Source organism: Acinonyx jubatus, chromosome D1 (assembly GCF_027475565.1).
Source record: "Acinonyx jubatus isolate Ajub_Pintada_27869175 chromosome D1, VMU_Ajub_asm_v1.0, whole genome shotgun sequence".
Taxonomy (NCBI): domain Eukaryota; kingdom Metazoa; phylum Chordata; class Mammalia; order Carnivora; family Felidae; genus Acinonyx; species Acinonyx jubatus.
Genome location: NC_069390.1, coordinates 57,753,012 through 57,774,182, shown reverse-complemented (window position 1 = coordinate 57,774,182; position 21,171 = coordinate 57,753,012). Strand labels below are relative to the sequence as shown.

General features: G+C 41.9%; 1 protein-coding gene across 3 annotated transcripts in view; it reads right to left on the bottom strand.

Annotated features, from left to right (window-relative positions):
- Positions 1-13,563, bottom strand: part of UVRAG (UV radiation resistance associated) — a 296,175-nt gene extending 282,612 nt beyond the window's left edge. For all 3 annotated transcript variants that reach the window (XM_053203714.1, XM_027039850.2, XM_053203713.1), the window contains exon 1: positions 13,235-13,563. In XM_053203714.1, coding sequence (XP_053059689.1) covers positions 13,235-13,351 — 117 coding nt within the window. In that variant the 5' untranslated portion in view covers positions 13,352-13,563. The remainder of the gene's footprint in view (positions 1-13,234) is intronic.
- Between the last annotated feature and the right edge of the window lie 7,608 nt (positions 13,564-21,171).

The following is a 21,171-nucleotide window of genomic DNA, read 5'->3' as shown; positions in this document are numbered from 1 at the left end:
GACAAGGATGTGCAGTAACAGGGACTCTTAATTCATTGTTAGTGGGAGGCAAAATGGTACAGCCACTTTGGACATCAGTTTGGCAGATTCTTATAAAACTAAACATACTCTTCCCATACATTCCAGTAATCATGGTCCTCAGTATTTACTCAAGGGAGTTGTATGATTCCAACTATATGACATTCTGGAAAAGGCAAAACTATGGAGACAATAAAAAGATCAATGGTTGCCAGGGCTTAAGAGGGAGTGGGGGATGAACAGGTATAGCAAAGGAGATTTTACAGCACTGAAACTACTCTGTATGATAACTATATTGGTGAATACATGTCATTATATATTTGTCCCAAACCATAGAAGATATAACACAAGCCCTAATGTAAACTATGGGCTTTGGGTGACAATGATGTGTCAATGCAGGTTCGCCAACTATGACTAACATACCATAGAGAAGGGGATATTGATAATGGGAAATACTACGCATGTGTGGGGTCAGGGGAATCTGGGAAATCTTTGTACATTCTGCTCAATTTCACTGTGAATCTAAAACTGCTCTAAAAAAAAATCAAGTCTTGGGGCACCTAGGTGGCTCAGTCGGTTAAGCGTCCAACTTTGGCTCAGGTCATGATCTCACGGTTCATGGCTGTGAGCCCCACATCAGGCTCTGTGCTGACAACTTAGAGCCTGGAGCCTACTTTGGATTCTGTCTCCCTCTCTCTCTCTGCTCCTCCTTCGCTCATACTCTGTCTTTCTCTCTCTCTCTCTCTCTCAAAAATAAATCAACACTAAAAATTTTTTTAAAAATTAAGTCTTTAAAAAGAAACCATCCTCCCCTCTACCTACAGGAGAGCCTGGCATATGTGACCCTTTATAATCTAATCCCAAACTATACCTCTCCAACACATTTGTTTCCACCATCCTCCTCTTAGCTACTTAAACTCCAGCTTCACTTAATTATCTGCCACTCCTTTTTATACTTTACCTTTTTATTCAAGAGATCACTCACTCATCATCTCTTATATTATGGTTTGTTGATATAGTTGCCTTAACCTTTAGATTATGAGTCCCTCCATGGCAAGGACAATGCCTAACAAATAGCAATAGTAATAACAATAGAAGCCAACAACTAACATTTCTGGAGCACTCTGTACCAAGCACCTTTTTAAGCAAATTTATGACTCATTTAATCCTTTCAGCAACCCTACAAGGTAGGTGCTATTATGCCCATTTGATTCGAGCCTTCCTGAGGCATAGGGAGATCAAGTAACTTCCAGACTGCTCAGCTAAGAAATGGAAGGACCAGGATTTGAACCCAAGCAGTCCGTCTGGCTCTAGAATCCATATTCTTCACCACTGTGGTATACATAGTAGAAACTCAAAAAAATAACTGCTGAACAAAGGACAGCACAGAATAGAGTTGAACACGGTGTTTGCGGAATGAAAATTCCACAAAGGGACCAAAGTAAAGCAACTGGCAACTGAGAAAAAGGAGGCACAGAGGTTTAAAATGTTTAAAGATACAAATAATCTAATCTCTCTCCAATCTTCTCTTGTAAAAGTTAAGAACCGAAGACCAAAGTGCTTTTCCCAAAGTTACCTTAGTTACTCCCTGAACCAGTTTTACAAGTCTTTCCACCACACCATATTAAAGGAATGATTATTTGTTCGTAAGAAATTGTAAAAATGGAGGTGGAGGAGGGGTGAACTGGGTGAAGGGGATCAAAAGGTCAAAAAGTACAGATTTTCAGTTATAAAATAAATAAGTCACGGGAACGTAATGTGACTATAGTTAATAATACTGTATTGAATATTTGAAAGTTGCTATGAGAGTAAATCTTAAAAGTCCTCATCACAAGAATTTTTTTGTAACTATTATGGTGACTAGGGCGCCTGGCTGACTCAGTCAGTAGAGCATAAGACTCTTGATCTTGGGGTCATGCGTTCAAGCCCCACACTAGACATGGAGAGAAAAGAAAAGAGAGGAGAAGTGAAGTGAAGTGAAGTGAAGTGAAGAGAAGAAAGGAAAAGAAAGGAAAAGAAAGGAAAGGAAAAGAAAAGAAAAGAAAAGAAAAGAAAAGAAAAGAAAAGAAAAGAAAAGAAAAGAAAAGAAAAGAAAAGAAAAGAAAAAGAAAAAGAAAAGAGAGAGAGAGAAAGAAGGGAGGGAGGGAGAGAGGGAGGAAGAAAAGAAGGAGGACTACGTATGGTGATAGATGTTAACTAGACTTACTGTGCTGGTCATTTCACAAATTATACAAATATCAAATCATTATGTTGTATACCTGAAACTAATGTTATATGCCAATTATACCTCACGTTAAAATAATAGTAATAATAATATCTAACAACAGACATTGTGAAATCACAAAAATGAAATGCAAATTAAACGAAAAAAGGAAAATGATATAAAATTACAATCAAATATATTCTGGTATTCCAACAATAAGAGAAGTTGAAGAAAGATGCACACCAGCCTAATGCAATATTTGGTACACAGCAGGAATTTAATATCAATTAAATTTTTTAATCTTAAGAGGTTTTATGTTTACTTCTAAGTATCAATTTAAATATATATATATATATATATATATATATATATATATGTATATTTTATCTAAAATACCCTGCATATATTGCTACCTCATTAAAGAGGATATTGATAGGGGCGCCTGGGTGGCTCAGTGGGTTAAGCATCCGACTTTGGCTCAGGTGATGATCTCACAGTTTGTGAGTTTGAGCACCATGCTGGGCTCTGTGCTGACAGCTCAGAGCCTGGAGCCTGCTTCAGATTCTATGTCTCCCTCTCTCCCTGCCCCTCCCCTGCTTGTGTTTTCTCTCTCTCTCTCAAAAATAAATAAATAAAACATTTTTTTTCATTTTTGTTAATGTTTTTATTTATTTTTGAGACAGAGAGAGACAGAGCATGAGCAGGGGAGGGGCAGAGAGAGAGGGAGACACAGAATTGGAAGCAGGCTCCAGGCTCTGAGCTGTCAGCACAGAGCCCAACGCGGGGCTCAAACCCACGGACTGTGAGATCATGACCTGAGCCGAAGTCAGACACTCAACCGACTGAGCCACCGAGGTGCCCCAAACATTTTTTTTAAATAATAAAAAAATAAAGAGGATATTAATACATGTAACCTTTTCTTGAACATACAATATTCATGAGCAATAATTTTTAGTAATTTTCAGATAGTTTTAAAGCAGCCAAGTTAATATAATATCAAAAATGCAGCTAGGGTACAATTAAGAAATTCTCCAATTCTAGTGTCCCCATCTAATAATCAAACTGATGTCTTTGACAGAAATATATGGATATCAAAAGTAAACTAGTCACTCCAGAACACCTGGACAACTGTTTATATGAAATACCTATCAAGTAGAATAAATTCCATTAAGTCAATTCATGAAAACAAGCCTGAAATACCTACTATCAATTAAATCTTTACACCTACTATAAAGTTGGGACCAACTCTCTCCTATAAAGAGCACAGTGCTATAAAATACATTGACCTGGAGGGGCGCCTGGGTGGCTCAGTCAGTTAAGCGTCCTACTCTTGATTGCAGCTCAGGTCATGACCACACTGTCAGTACAGAGACCGCTTGGAATCCTCTCTCTCTCCCTCTCTTTCTCTGCCTCTCTCTCTCACAATAAAAAATAATAATAATAAAAATAAATAAATACAATAAAATGTCCTAGACCTGTAATGAGTAGGGTACCCACAGCCTACTTTCCTATCTTGCTTTGTGATCTATTTTCAAAATGAAAAATTAGAAAATCTTCTTCATCTTGCTGCTTCCCATATATAGCTGGATATTAACATTTTAGTGGATGAAAGCAGTACCAATTTAATGAGATTATTCTATTCATTAAGGTAGACAATCAAGGTTAAAAAAGTTTTTTTAGGGGCGCCTAGGTGGCTCAGTTGGTTAAGCATCTGACCTTGGCTCAGGTCATGATCTCACAGTTCATGAGTTCGAGCCCCGCGTTGGGCTCTGTGCTGACAGCTCAGAGTCTGGAGCCTGCTTTGGATTCTGTGTCTCCCTCTCTCTCTGCCCCTCCCCCACTCGTGCTCTATCTCGGTCTCTCAAAACTAAATAAACGTTAAAAAAAAAAAGTATTTTTAAAAGGGCGCCTGGGTGGCTCAGTTAAGAGTCTGACTTTGGCTCAGATCATGATTTCATGGTTCATGAGTTTGAGCCCCACATTGGAGCTCTCAGCGCAGGGCCAATTCAGATCCTCTGTCTCCCTGTCTCTCTACCCCTCCTCCATGCTCACTCTCTCTCTCTCTCTCTCTCTCTCTCTCTCTCTCTCTCTCTTGCTCTCTCTTTCAGAAATTTAAAAAAAAAAGTTTTTCATGATTCTAAATAAAGTTACTTTCATGTTGCTTTTTTTTTAAACATTTAGTTTTCCTGTATTCTGATCAAAAAGCGACTGTAATTGTGACAGGAAAAATTCACATCCTCTGAAAGACATAAGCACATTGGAGGACACAAGACCTACAGTTTCTAATCACATGCCTAACATAATTCAAAGAGGATACTTTATAAATATCTGCTGAATAAATGGCTGACGCAGTTAAGTTTTCCTCTTTTAATAGAGGCTAACATAACATATGAATTACTTATAGTTCAGAGTAAAACCCCTAGTAAAAAAAAGTATAATCATGGTAAAGAACACCAAGTTTTTCCTGAAAAAAAAATCATAAAAGTCTGATTGCCACTTTTACTTATTTGTATCTTCCCTTTTTTCTTACCCTGGAGTCTACTGACGAAAGCCAAAGGTAACTGCCAGTTTCCACTTCCTGATTTTCCCTACTGTTCTCAAAAAAATCAGACTGTTTCTTTCAGGATATTCAAAAACCATGGCGGGCGGAAAAATGCCAGATATTTCAATGGACCAACAAACAAACTGAGCCGCTTAAGTGCTAGGCCCTAATGCTCAGCTTTAACAGTATCTGGCTTAGCCTTTAACCAACAAACACACTTGACTAGAGTTTTCAATGCCTCGTAACATTTCTAGTAAATGAGGTCTGTGGCAATCAGCGTCAAATATTACAGAGAATGAAATTCCTGACATCAAAGAACCCACAATCACCAGATGTTGCTGTTTCAGAAATTTAAAGAGGTAGAGAATCAGGAATTCTTAAGTGGACTACTCAAAAAAGGATAGGCATTTTAAAAAAAAGGATAGGCATGGTAAGTACCCAAAGACAAAACAGGAAGACTGATCACTTAAAATACAGAGGGATCTTCCAAAGTTTCATTCTAATTCACACCATAAAAGGGGTGTGGGGGTGAGCCTGAGTATTCTGCCTGTAAAAAGAAGTTTAAAATACAGCCTTTCTTCCACTTCTGTCCTAGCCTAAAATCCCCAGAGATGTGGAGATGCTGTGACAAAGCACAGAGATAAGTTTAAGAAACAAGTTTTCAAACACCCAGCCAAAAACACAGTAGAACTACTCCCAACACCCAGGTTCTGATCAGGTATCTGTCACTAAAAGAACAACAGGACACTCAATTCACATTTGTTAAACTAATCATCTTTACTGACTCCTTCAGGAAGAGAATAAACAGATGACCAAGTGTATGGCCAGGGGAATAGTTTCACCTCTGAGAGCTTCAGATTTTGCATTTGTAAACTTCTATGATTCAAATTCAAGATTCCATCTCAAAGTAAGATGGAAAACAAGATTGCATAATACTAAACCAAGAAGGTATACTATGAATTATGTTTTCTAAAAATTCCAATGTCAAGTTTTCTGTGCTGCACGCACTCTTCCCCCTATAGTCTAACTGCTAACTGATGCAAGGAATTAGAAACATTTAACTCTGCCTGAGACACTACGGTGTCATTAGACCTATAACAAAGTATAAAACCTAAAATGTTTCAACTCCTCTCTTAACATAGACCTGTCTTTAATTTTTCTAAAATACCCATGGTTTGTTACTGCATTCATTCAAGTGCTTTAAAAATGACAAATGGGGGCGCCTGGGTGGCTCAATGGGTTGAGCGTCCAACTCTTGATTTCAGCTCAGATCATGATCTCGCTGTTTGTCAGTTGGAGCCCCACGTGGGGATCTGTGCTAACAGCTCAGAGCCTGGAGCCTGCTTAGGATTCTGTCTCCCTCTCTCTCTGGCCCTTCCCCACTTACCACTCTCTCGCGCGCGGTCTCAAAAATAAATAATTTTTGAAAATGACAAATTTTCCTTTTCCCCCACAGTAGTAATAAGGCTGATGGGTAAAAATACACAGATATCAAAAGTACACATTTTAAAACTACAAAAACCTAATTTGTTTTTTCATTTCACTACACACTTCAGGCCCAACTTATAAGTTTCAGTTCTGTTCTTGCTCTATTTCTAGTCAGTTTCACTTCAAAAATTTTCTGCCACAAAGTTAAGAATTGTGATCCTGTGGAGAAATTTTAAAGTAAACACTAAATAAGAACATAGCTTTTCCTTTCAAAGGAGAACTAAACATTTTCACAAGAAAAACAAAGAAACAAACAAATAAAAAAATCTTAATTAAATGTATTTTGTCATATAAAAATGATTTTTAGACTGCTGATTTTTTTCCAGTTTCTGAACCTTCCTCATATAGTTTTGTTTACAAGAACCAAAGCAGTTCAAAAATTGCTATCATTCTATTTTATATACATGTTTTAAATTTGAGTCACAAGTAAGGGGCTCAATAAATATTTGTGGAAGGAACGAACATACATAGCACAGTACTGTGCTGCAGGAGGCATATGTTCCTAATAAGACACAACTTTCTCTCTGCCTTTAGTGGCTTTACCAGCAAAACAGATTTCTTTGAAAGTACATGAAAAAAAGAAATCAAATTAGATTAGCAACAGTAAGATATCTAATAAACACATAAGAGGGAACTATATATCATATATGGCTAAATTAAGCTTTATAAAGCTTTTTGATGCTTCTACCATTTTTTTCTTGTATGTGCTTCAATCCCATTTCCTTCTTCTCTTTAGGCTGTAAAGGTCTTCAAAGGAAAGATTCATATAAAAATAAAAATTAAAAATAAAAATATACAGACAGCTCCTACTATGTAATCAGTAGTGTTTGGTAGAGGTGCTGTGGGAAATAAACTACAAAGCATCATGGTCCTGAACCTTCAGGTAACTTAAAACGTCTGTGTTTAGCCAGCGCTCTGCAAAGAATAGGTGTCTATGGCAACTGGTAATCAAAGACCTTAACTGCCCCTGTGTTAACACTGTGTAACTTTGAAAAAGTTACCCAGACCTTAGATTCCTCATCTGTAAAAGAAGTAGTTACTGATACAAATCTCCCATGCAGAAGAATTCCAAATGATGTATGTAGATATTCTGCCCTTCAGGAGAGGAACAGGAATCCCCACTCCTCAACTATGGGCTGTGCATAGTGACTTTCTTCCAAAAAGGATAGTATGGAGAGTGAGCGGGAAAGAGTAACCTTATAGCAGTGTTTGTAAACCAGACAAACACTACCTCAGCTGGTGATGATGAAGGTTAACATCAATAGTGATAAGTCATGTTAAGAGTTTGTACACCTGATAAGACCAGATAAAAATGGCACTTTACCTCCTTGGCCTTCCTCCCAAAACCCATAACCCCAGTCTAATCATGGGGGGGGGACCAACATGAGACTCATTCCAATACAAGGGCATCCTACAAAATACCTTATCAGTACTCAAAACTGTCTCAGCCATCAAAAAGAAGGAAAATCTGAGGAACTGTCACAGCCAAGAGAGTAAGGAGACAGGACAACCAAATATAATGTGGTATTCAGGATGATATCCTGGCACAGAAAAAGGTCATTAGGTAAATAGTAAAGATCCATTAACAGATGAATAGATAAACAAAATGCACAGGCTTCCTGCTGACTCAGTAGGTTGATGTACAATTTACTTAAAAAATAAAAAAAAATCCAGTATATACATATAATGGAGTATTACTTAGACTTATAAAGGAATGAAATTCTGATACATGCTACAACATGAATGAACACTGAAAACATTACGCTGAAAATGAGTCATACGCAAAAGAGCAAATACTGTATTATTCACTTACATGAAGTACCTAGAATGAGCAAATTCATAGAAACAGAGCACAACAAAGTTCACCAGGGGCTGGAAGAAGGGGAAAATGGGGAATTATTATTTAATGGGTACAGTATCTGTTTGGGATGATGAAAATTTCTGGAAATAGATAGTGGTGATGACTGCACAAACAGTCATAACTGCCTTTGAGATACACACTTAAAAATTATTAAAATGGCAAATTTTATGGAATGTATATTTTACCCCAATTTTTTAAACTAAGGAATACTGAATAAACTGGAGACTTTCATTAGTAATAACACATCAATATTGGTTCATTAATTGTAACAAATGTATCATACAATTGGAAGACATCAAGAATAGGGGAAAATGGGTGTAGAGTTTCTGCAGAGTATATAGTTTCTGCACTATCTTTTCACCTCAAGTTTTCTGTAAATCTAAAACTGTTCTGAAAAATAATGTCTACATAAAAAAATTCAGGGGATATAAATGTTAATAGAGCTAATATAGTCCACCTCTTCCAAACACAGGAGAAGAAAAATAAATGCTCTTCAAATCAGCGAAAAACATTGAGCAATCAGAAAAATTAATGCCAAGGACAAAAATAAACCTGCAATTCACGAAAGAAATTACAATGTTACATAAACCTATGCAAAGATGAAATCCATAGGGTTTAAGGATAAATGAGATCATGTACTTAGCACAGTGTTTTGTATACATTAAATGAAGCTATTAAAATATAATAATTAAAGAAATACAAATTTAAATAGCAAAAATATATACATATGTGTATACAGATGCAGATTATACACATTCATATATGTATAAGTTATATGATTATATTCTACATATATTATACATATATATAAAATCATATTGGAAAACACGGAGAAAACTTCCGATGCCCAAAGCTGACAAAATATGATGGGTAAACAAACCCTGTCATAATCCAGTGGTAGTAGTGTGGTGGACATGTCCTTTCAGGGAAACACTTTGCTAATATCTTCTAAAGTTAACAAAAATGAAAACATAAAAATAAAAAATAAAGTTAACAAAAACGTACATATAATAAAAGTATTCATGTACATATTTTATATGAAGTATAATTCTATGTATTTATACCAATTTAAATATATACATATATCCTTTGAGTGATTTCACTGCTCAAAATTCATCCTAAAGAAATATTAGCACAAGTGTACAAAGATACCTATACATGTATATTCCCTGCAACAATGTAACAGATAAAACTGGAAACTGTACAAAGGGCTACCAACAAGGAGTTAAACAAAGCTAAGTGAACATTATTATGCAAAATACAGTAGATGTATATACACTGACATGGATGATTGTCTAAAACAAATAATAAATAGCAAATTTTTTCTTAATTTTTAAAGGAAAGGAATAAACCAGTTCAGGGCTGTTGAAACTGGGGTTTCCATGTACATATGTTTCAAGAAAACCAAAACCGCATGCAAAACTGTGTTTACATATGTAAGTGCATTTTCTAAGGAAGGTGTCTATAGCTTTTACCAAATTCTTAAAGGAATATGCGGCCCCCTGGAAGGGTCACTGAACAATCACTAAAAAACCACCCATTTCTGAGTATCTACAGAAATGTAGTTTAGGTTAGACTCAAGTGAGGAAGACTCTGGGGAGGAAAGAAGTGCTCTCAATTAAACTTTTAGGACGTATTAAATGCCTCTACCACAAAACACAAAATTTTATTTCAAAACTCTAAATTTAAGGGTGTGAAGGAAGTTATTCTTCAGATGAGCTTATATTCACTAATTACAAACCTCAACCAAAAATTAAAGATCAAAAACAGTCTTCAAAATGTGTGACTAGTTCATGCTTAAATTAACAATTAAAGTAAGATCATATAGAAGCAAAAGGAGGCAAAGATTAAGTAGTAAGTAGTCCCATTTGACACAGACAGGTTGACAATTAGGGACTAGTTACTCACATAGACAAAGATTCAGGAGTTATGCAGCCTTAACTAAATTTTTTTTTTAATGACAAGTGGATTAAAATAAGACAAAAATAAGTTGGGTCTTATACATAGTTTTGTGGGCTTCCTTTGAGCAAAATAGATAAGTCTTTTCCTGGAGGCAGATTAAGGTGATTCCAACACCTTTAAAACTAATACAGTAAATTAACATTTTAAACATCACAGCCATGAGAATCAATGGGACTTAATGAAAACTGAAATGAATGAGTACAAAATAGCAGGGACACTGTCTACCCTAAGATGAAAATATACTTAGAACAGTGGTTGTCAATCAGGAGTAATTTTGCCCCTCTAAGGGACATTTGGCAGCCCCTGAAGACATTCTTGACTGTCCGGACTGGACAGGTGCTCCTAGTACCTTGTGGGTACAAGCTATGGATGTGGCTCCACGTCTCACAGACTGACCTACCCACTCAAAATTGTCAACAATGCCAAGAAGCAGCCTGGGGGAACCACTGAATCTATGCTTTGAGACAATCAGCTTTACAACAGAAATCCTAAAACAGTGTTTACTTATTTGTTTCAAAAGACTGACATCTTATCAAATACCATGGGATCCAGTAAAACGACACAATTTTCAAAGTGTCATTTAAAAGAAAGTTATCAACTGATTTTCCAATTTATCTAAACTTTTTAAATTTTGCAAAAGCTACATAGAACAACAACAAAAGACAATGAATTCATGCTAAAAGAAAAAAGTCTTATACACACACATCCTATGATGCTCACAGAGAATACTGAGCAAAAGAAATCAGACAAAGAAGACCACAAAAAAATGTGGTCTTTGCATGATACACCGTTTGCGTTTATACACCGTTCAAGAGCAGGCAAAAACCGATCTCTTGTTAGAAATTAGACTAGTAGTTCCTTTGGAGAGAAAGAAAAGGTAGAGATGGGAGAGAACATAAAGAGGACTTCTGGAATGCTAATAATTTTGTATTTCTTAATTTGGGTGATGGTTATATAACTGTGTTCACTTTGCAACAATTCATCAAGCTGTGTGCTAAATAATCAGTGCAGTTTATACAGATAACACTTATACAAAAATGTTTATTTTTTAAATGTTACTCACACCCTAAAAACCTGAACACTTTGACCCCCAAAGCTAAATGAACGTCAGTTGCAAAAGTAAAAGTATTTTCATTATATAGGCACTTTGACCCATAAAACTAGAAAAAACGTCAACTGCAAAAGTATTTTTGTTATATAGGCTACCTTCCAAGAATTCAAGAAGGATGACACCCCCAGAAAGCTGTAAATACCATACTCAGAGCTCATATGGCATTCAGCTAAACACTTAAGCCACTATGTATCCCTCGGCACAAATCCAAAAATTTGACAAAGGCTTACAAATGCAGTTAAATTTATTCCACGGACAGTTTAGCTATTTCCCCCATTTTAAACTGTGAACTGTTATCAGAGAACATGCTCTATGCAACAAATGATGCTTCCTCTTTTCCAATCCCACATTTTCCCAAAGCTCCCCCAAGCTAAATCCCTCTTGGCCCTCAATACTTAGGATTTCTCCAGGCTGCTCCCAACAGTGCCCACCATCGCCTCTCTCAGTACCCATCCTCACAATCCACCTCCCCACACACATGAAAATTCACATTTAATGCTCATTCCTAAGGCTAGTCTTCCCCTTGCCAGACTTCTAATCTTTCCCAGGACCTCATAAATACAATCCAAACCTCACTACCCTCAAACTCCTAACATTCTCCACTAACTCGCTTCCCAACAGCACCACAAAACTAGGGCACATGCTAACCCCAGCTTTTAAATGCTCTTCTCCCACATAAAAAGTCCTGCCTCTGCACACAATTCAGCTCAGTGGCCAGTGCAGCTAAGACCTCCAGTGCAGCTCTCTGCTTTAGCACCCCCTCTACTTTTCCTGCTTTCAAACCCATCTCATTTCCCCTCCACCCCCTGCCCCAAACTCTGCTTTCTTCTTTAAGAATCTTTCCTAAGTACTAGGGCAGGGGTAGTTGAATGCAGGGTGAAGGACCGTGCTCCATCCTGTGCGAAGGTTCTCAAGTCTCAAGCACACAGCCATGTGCCCGGGCTACAGGGTCCCAACGCTGGACTGTGAAACCCAGCCTCAGCACTTCCTGACTTCAAGGCCTTGGACGTGGGATTTTCCATCTTTGAGACTCAGTTTGCTGAACTACAAAACGGGAAATCATAAAAAATAGCTATCTCATAGAACTGTCAGGATGAAATGAATTACTGGCCATTGAGCCCTTGGCACAAATCCTACGTGGCTAAGTCTCAGGAACTGGCAGTTTTTCCTTGGGTCCTCTTCAAGGAAACAGGGATACGAGAGAGGGTGAAAGGTCCTTTCCTGGCAAGGGAAAGGTGGAGGGAAGAAGTACCATACAGACATACGGCTGACACCGAGAATTGTGTTAGATCCCCCAAGCTCAGTCCTCTCTCTTCATTATCCGCTTACAATGTGGACCCGAGAAGCCCTCAAAACCCCCGCTAAAGGATGGGGTAAGACACAAACATATACATCAGATCCTCCTTCCACGGGGAGTCCTTTGAGGAAATGAAGGAGGAAGGTGCCCCTAAATTGCTAAAACGCGATCCGTGGGGGTCTGAGAATCAGGAAGGAAACCCCAAAGCCCCAAAGGATTTCTCTTGGGAAGCCGAGGGGAGTACTTCATAACAAGGAGATGAAAAGTAAACGGTAGAAACCATAAAGATTCCTCAACTTCTCCCGTAGGAAAGAGTACCAACTGGTTTCTCCGCAAGTGGGTAGAGAAAGGAAAAGCGCTTTCCCCATCTCTCAGGTGACTCCCGGGCTTCCCCGGGTCCCTTCCCAGGAGGAATGAGGAGGAGGGTCCGCGCAAGGGAATCCCCAGCACCCCAGCTGGGGAGAGGCGGGCTCAGGCCGAGGCCCCCAGGGAGTTCCACTGGGTCTCTTCCCGTCTCTTTGCAGCCGGTCTCCAGTAACGGGATCCCTCCGGGGGACTCGGGGATCTCCCAGGGCATCGGACGTCGCTGGCTCCCTCGCCTCACAATCCTGAAGTCCTCGGTCCCCCGAGTTCTCCCCGGCACTCGCCCGGGTCTCCCGGCTGGCACAGGGTCCGCCCGCCGCCCACGGGCTCTCCTCCCCGGCCTCCTGCCACCCCACCCCCTACCGAGCACCGCGAGCCCGCGGGCTTACCTGCTGAGAGGGCAGCTCCACATGCAGGGCCCGCGCGGCAGAACCGGGTGGCAACGCGGCAGCCGGGCCCGGGGGCGGCGGGGGGACCGGGCCCCCGACCGACGCGGAGGCGCTCATCTTGACCCAGGGGCCGCCGAGCGGCGGGGCCCGCGCTCCTCCGGCATCCGCCACCACAGCGTAGCCACGACCCGCCGAGCCCCTGCAGCCCCGAAACCCGCCACCCGAGAGGCAGGACGGCTCTACCCCACCTCCGACCGCCGCGGCCGCGGGCTAAGGAAGAGCCATATTACCGCAGTGCAACCCCCACCACCCCGCCGAGACCTGGCTTGCTCATTGGTTGTGCTGCCACGGGGGCGGGACCCAACGACGGCCAAGGGATGTGCTATTGGGTAGAAGGACTGTCCATCGACGGCCGGAATGGGCTCGGGGCGGAGGGACCCGGGGATGGCCTAAATTGCGTCTGTCAAGCTGGGGTGAAACCCGGGGCGTTGCTTCTTTTTTCCCCAGTCTAATTGGTTGTTTCACTACCGTGGGGCGGGGTCTCCTGGTAGATCCGCAAGGGCCATTGCTCTAGGCTGGTGTCAGTTGTCAGTACAGGGAAAGAGGGGCGGGATCTGACTAGGTAGCGCGAGCGCCTGGGCTCTGTTGTCACGTGCAGGAGGCAGGAGAGTCACCTGATAAGTGAGAGTCAGTCCTCGGAGCCACTTCCGCCCGAACCTAGTTGCCCTGGTAACCGGCCTCCCCTTGGACGGCGGGGACCCGTTTGGCGCCAGCTGGGTCGCGAAGGCTGGGCCACTGTTGCAAGTTCTCTGAGCAGCCTTTTTTCCTGAGGGGTTCGCAGGACGGTGCGAGCATTGAGAAAGAATATTTTATCGTTCGACAAGTCACCACGCAGGATGCGCTGAGACCAGAAACCTGTCGGGCAGTCCCTGTTCTTCGTGAGCAACTCCAACCCACAAGTCCACTCCCGACTCTTCGCACTCCACTAACTAGTACGCTGAGCTACACAGTGTGTGCCAGGCACCCAGAAAACGCTGTTTCACCTCTACCAGTGTGTTGCTTATGCTATCCCTAGAAAGCCTGTGCCACTTTTCACCTTCTAGAGCCTACTTGCCCATCAAATCTCCTCCGCTGTTGGAGTCCCTTCTTCCAAAAGGCTTCCCTTATCTACTCTGGGACCCTGAGTTAGGAATCTTGCCTCTACCATATTTCTTACTATTCTATTGCATTGTCTTCTAATAAGTGTGTAACACACACTCACACACACATTGAATTCCTCGAGCCAAAGGACCTTGTCATTCATCTCTGGATTTCCGGTGCCTGATGGATAATCAGTGTATGTTTGTTTTCATTTTTTTATGTGTATTTATTTTTGAGAGAGAGAGACAGCATGAGCGAGGGAGGGGCAGAGAGTGAGGGAGACACACAATCGGAAGCAGTCTCCGCCCTGTCAGCCCAGAGCCTAGGGAGCTTGAACACGCCAACGGTGAGATCGTGACCTGAGCCAAAGTCAGACCCTTAATGGACTGAGCCACCCAGGTGCCCCGGTATATGTTTGTTTTTTAGTGAGAAACCAGTTCAAATGCAGCCTCTTCCATGAAGACTTCCTTGAGCATAATGATAGCAACTATAGCCATTGCTTCTATAATAAATAGCATTGAGTCATTCTGCAGGCTATCAATCTGCCTTCCCCCCCCCCCCCCAAGACTATGAATTTCTCCACCACCTGGACTGACATAGCTGAAAGAACACAGTGTTTTAGAATCAGACACAACAGGAATCAGGCACTTTTGCGATCTTGGCTCTGCCACTCTCTAGCTATGTGTTCCTGGGCAAGCCAGTTCCTCGCTCTCAGCTTTAGTTTTCCCATCTGTAAAATAATAAGATTGCTGTAGAGATTAAGTAAATCAACATACGCAAAATGCCAGAGAAGCGCTCACATACAATAATTGCACTAAAACTAGTTTAATAAAAGGGAAGCATGCTATCTTTCCTGGGTGTTCAGAAGCCTGAACACTCTTTGGTTCTGACCCCAGAGCTGGCTAACATGGATGTTGCACTGTCTCCTATTCTGAAGCATCGAGTGGTTCCTCATGGGTGGTGTGGTCAGGTGTTTGTGGAGAAGGGATTAGTTAGGAAATCCCAAATCTCATCTGGTTCGACTCCTGGCGTGCCAAGATCTGTTGGAATTTCACAGAAAACACTTCTGTTTCCAAGCTGTGTTAGTTTCCTTAGGCTTCTGTATCAAATTACCACAAACTAAGTAGCTTACAACAATAGCAACAGAAGTGTATTCTTTCACAGTTCTAGAGACCAGTAGCCCAAAATGAAGGTGTCAGCTGGGCCTCTCTTAGAAGGCTCTAAGGGAGAATCTTTTCTTGACCCTTTCATCTTCGGGTGGCTCCAGATACTCCTTGGCTCGGGGCTGCATAATTCCAACCTCTGCCTCCATCTTCTCATGGTCTTTTCTTCTTCCTGCGTATTCTTTTCTCTTTCTTATAAGGACACTTGTCTTAGGATTTAGGGCCCGTGCAGATAATCCAGGTCTCGTTTTGAGATCCTTAATTACAGAGACCTTTTTTCCAAGTAAGATGACATTCACAGGTTCCAGCTTTAGAGAATGGACTCATTTTCGGGGGAGAGGGAGGGAACATCATCCAACCTAATACACAAGTTAAGAAAACGGGCCTATAGAGGGGTCCCCGGGGTGGCTCAGTCGGTTAAGTGTCTGACTTTCAGCTCAGGTCATGATCTTGTGGTTCATGAGTTCAAGCCCCATGTCAGGCTCTGTACTGACAGCTCAGAGCCTGGAGCCTGCTTCTGCCTCTATGTCTCCCTCTCTCCCTCTGCCCCTCCCCTACTCACTCTGTCTCTATCTCTCAAGAAAAAAAAATGGGCCTATAGAGACAGAACACAGAATCACTTCTTTCTCCTTTGAAGGTCAGCTCTGAATATTAGCTAACTTTATTACTTGATTCATTCAACAAATGTTCATTGAGTGCTTCTCTGTGGCAAACCCTTTGCTTGGTGCTGGGAAATCAGACTCAGACTCATCCCCAGGGAAGCTGCCCTCTTTACAGGGAAGTCCAATAAGTAAAAAAAAAAAAAAGGAGTGATAAACCAGTTTTTCAGTCTGAGGGAAGTTCAGGAGCTGTGGAAGCCAGAGAAGAGAGTCGGATTTCAGTCACAGTAGAGGTGACATTTAAACTGGGTATTGAAGGGAGCACCTGGGTAGCTCAGTCAGTTAAGCGTCCGACTCTTGATTTCAGCTTGGGTCATGATCTCGAGGTTCATGGGATCAAGCCCCGCATCAGGCTCTGTGCTGACAGCGTGGAGCCTGCTCGGGAATCTCTCTCCCTCTCTCTGCCCTTACCCCGCTTGTGCATGCTCGCTCTCAAAAATAAATATATAAACATTTTAAAAAATTGTTTAAAAAATAATAAAATAAACTGGGTACTGAAGAACCAATAGGAGTTTGCCAGGCAGAAAGGGAGAAAAGGATATTCCAGCAGAGAGAGCAGGATCCAATCTTTCCACAAGCTTTTTAAAAAATTTTTTTTAATATTTATTTATTTTTGAGAGAGAGAGAGAGACCACGACTGGGGGAGAGGCAGAAAGAGAGAGGGAGACACAGAATCCAAAACAGTCTCCAGGCTCTGAGCTGTCAGCACAGAGCCCAACGTGGGGCTCAAACTCTGAATGAGCCGAAGTCAGACACCCAACCAACTGAGCCACCCAGGCACTCCGTTTCCACAAGCTTTTAATGAGATTCAAGTCTGTACCAGGCCGATCACTGGGCACTGGAAATACATACCTCAAGTAAACAACCCTTCTCAGACTTTTCCACTTACACCAAGAGAGCTGGAATGCTCACCCCAGGGACAGGACAAATACCTAAAATACTTGCATAATGTTCAAGGTAATGAGTGTAAAATGTTTTCCCACAGTGCCTTGGGTGTAGTAAGTGTTCAATAAATGCTATCATTTTTATATGTCCTATTTCATTCTAAAAATTCTTGTATTATCTTAGATACTTTTCCATAATATGACTATATTTGTTTAAACATAAAAATATTTCTAGGGCACCTGGGTGGCTCATTGGTTAAGTGTTCAACTCTTGATCTCAGCTCGGGTCATGATCTCACTGTTCTGAGTTCGAACCCTGCATCGGGCTCTATCCTGACAGCACGGAGCCTTCTTGGGATTCTCTCTCTCCTTCTCTCTCTCTCTCTGCCCATCCACTGCTGGCTTTTTCAAAACAAATAAATAAAAATATATATGTTTCTAATCACTTAGAATTAAATTACTATAATATTTCTACAGTGCTATATGTCCCCTAGAGAAACATGTATCCAAGTTTAAGGAACATGGATTCTCAGGTAGCCAAATACAACATACATGCAGTGATAGAAGAAAGATCAAGGTCGAGTGGTAATGAAACGACTGACTCTACAAGAGCTGGTGGGCAAAGTCAAATGCAGGCTTCACAAAAGTCTTAAAAAATGATTGGGAGTTTGATATATGAACAACAGGGGGTTAGCTCTGTTTGGTTCAGGGATGACTAGTGTTTTAACAGCTAACTAGTACCATGTTGGATATCGAAACCAAACATTGTTGGCAGGACCAAAAACTGAAACACCCCAAACCATTTTACCTCTTCTTCTTCCTCTTTCCGTAGTCTCTATATCTCATGGGCATGATGCATTGGGTAAATAAGAGGAAGACAGGCCAGGTTGGTCTTTTGATGTCTCAAATTTAATTAAATTAAACCTATCCCCTTCCTTTCAAGTCCTCTTTCTCCCATTTACTTACTCACTTAGCCACACATCATTCAGACCCGTACCAGGTGCCCGGCCAGGCCACTATATTTATAGAAATAATTCAGATTAGAATCCCTGACTGCAAGGAGGCCATAGGTAATTTCAATACAAAGTGGTAGATGAAGTCATTGAGATGATGTATAAAGTATCATGGAAGTACAAAAGAAGTTGCTAACTACTGTGTGTTGTGCCAGAAGGCTTTCTAAATAAAGTCTTCTGGGCAGAAGCATGAGCTTTGCCTGAGCAAAGGCACTGAGGCGGAGGACTTGACACTGGCCTACTTTAAGGGGCCCAAAACAAAGGCTGCCTGGGGGCAACAGGCAAAGAGGCCGGAAAAGGAAGATGGGGCCACACAAGAAGAGCCTGACGGCTGGGCTGAAGAACTTGGCCTCAACCTTAGGCAACGGGAAGTCATTTGGAAAGATCCTCAGGCAGCCCTGAAGATGCAGCTTTCAAGGAGTTGGGTTTGAAGATCAAGACTCTTGCAAAAGGCCAGGTGAGAATTGTAAAGCGAAGAGACCATTCCCCCAAAGAGCCTGTACCCAACAAAGGCGGGTGCCTGGGCAGCATTTCTCCTTCTCCTTTCTAAACTCTTCAACGTTACTTTTTTGAAAAAGGCTTCATAGATGTGACCGAATGGCTACCATCTCTGGACCCCCACTACGACCCCTGACCTCTCTTTAGTACCTATACCCATGTGCCTAGTCCTATGGTTTGTGTTTGTCTCACCTGCTGTACTATGAACTCTTCCTTTTGATATCCTTCTGAACTCCCCAAGCTTCATGAACTCCATGAGCTTCAATGCGCAAATGACTGAATGGATGAATAAAATCCATGAGTGAGTTGATGAAGGCCCAGGTAAGTGAATGGTTGTTAGATGAGACAGAACCTCCACGCCTCTCCCATTGGACACAACCCCAGAGGGAGGAAATGCGCTTGGCCAGGCTCACCCAAAGTTTGTAGCAAACCTGAGACAAAGACTTGGGCTTCTTGCCCCCAAGGACCAGTGCTCCTTCCTCAATCCCAGTGGCTTTCACACTGTCATGGAGGTTAAATGTGCCAATGTGGGAACATGAGTTTGGGAATTCACACACCAGCCAAGAGGACACACATTAGATTGAAGCGCGTCTAACCCACGGGGCTGAGTTAGTCGGAGCTCCCAGAGAAAGCTTTCCTTAGGAACTGTCTTTTATAGTGAGGTCTGAAGGGTGAGTAGGAGGTTAACTGGACAAAAGGGGCTAGGGAGAGCAAGAGGAACAGTCCGAAGAAGGCACAGGGAGCATTGAAGGAACTGTAAGAAGGCCAGGCAGGCGTAGGCGGGAGAGGCAGCCGGCATGGAGGAGGAAGAGGGGGAGGAGAACAGTTTTTGGAAGACACTGATATTTCAAAAATAAAATCAAAGACCTCCTTCAATGTCATTTACAGTTTAGTGTTGCTTTTATTTGTAATTTCATACGGCAGCAGCCGCATCGTCTTTCAGTGCTTAGAGCTTCTGAAGTTTTCGTCCAGCCGTGATGGCACAGAATGAAGTTGGAGATCTGGGCAGGGTCCAGATCCTGCCAGCTGTGGTAGCCCCAGGGGAGTCTGACCTTGAGGTGTGTGGACAACTACGGGAGGGTTTATGTAAGCAGGGGATGGGGGGGGGGGTGTTACATGATCTAATTTATGTTTTAAAAATGTCAGTCTGGGGGCATCTGGCTGGCTCAGTCTGTATAGCATGCGACTCTTGATCTCAGGGGCGTGAGTTCTACTCGCATGTTGGGTATAGGTTTACTTAAAACAAAAAACAAAAAAAGAAAACAAAAGAAAAAACAAGTCATTCTGGCAGTTGTGTCCAGAACAGATGCAAGGGTGGGGGGAGTGGTGAATTTAGTAACAGTAAATTGTGACATTCCTTTGTTGAGTTAGAGGACAATTAGAATACAGGAATACGGCTAAGTTCCTGGGGACAGAAGAGCTCAAAGGATGCCCGATTGCCCTCGTTCCCTGCCAAAGACAGGCATGGTCTCACAGGGTTCCTGAGAATGAGCATTCTGGCTGCAAAGTGGGGTGTCTGAGAGCTCCAAGCCTGGGGTCAAAAAAAAATGTGATCATAGGGGTGCCTGGGTGGCTCAGTCAGTTAAGCATCCGACTCTTGGTTTCAGCTCAGGTCATGATCTCACGGTTCCTGAGTTCGAGCCTGCATCAGGCTCTGCGCTGACATAGGGCTCTTCACTGATGGCACAGAGCCTGCCTGAGATCCTCTCTCTCCCTCTCTCTCTGCCCCTCCTCCACTCTGTCTCTCAAAATCAATAAACTTAAAACAAATTTTTTTAAATGTGACCTGAGCCTGCAGCTAATTGGCTGCAGGATTTTAAGTAAATTCATTTCCCTCCCTAACAGGTTCTCTGGGGGCTAGAGAAAACTAAGGTCTTCCTGGTACTTTACATACATTACCATGGACCATCCCCACAGGACCCTGTGAAGTAGGTAACCATGTAACCATGTGAAGTGCCCATGTGAATCTGGGCACTCATTTCCAGAGCTGCTTTTTAGGCTTCTGTAAAACTGGGACAATAATACCTTCATACTTGTATGAAATGTCTTCTTCCATCCTTTTCCTTTCAACCTATTAAAAAAAAGAAGAATTCCAAGAATTCATCAAGCATGGAGCCCTTCGAAGCACCAACTGCATAGGTCACATCTGGTGAAGCTGGCCTTGGTGAGAGTGTCAGTATTGGGTTCAGGGGTGGAGGACAGAATGGTAGCAATGGAAGATTGGTTACATACAGAAGGATTGATCAAAATAAATAGATATATTAAGGATAATGGGAGCCAGTTTTCTATCAGAAAAAGGAGTTACAAATATAGGAAGAGAAGGAGCTTGGATGAACCCTGTGGTGATAGACCATAATTGTTCAGATCTTGGTTTCTTTCTTTTTTTTTTTTAAGTTTATTTGCTTATTTTGAGAGAGAGAAAGCTTACCTGGGGGTCAGGGGAGAGAGGAGAGAGCAAGAATCACAAGCAGACCCCCACTGTCAGTAAGGAGCCCAATGTGGGGCTCAAAACCACGGACTCTGAGATCGTGACCTGAGCTGAAGTCGGATGCTCAACCAACTGAGCCACCTAGGCATCCC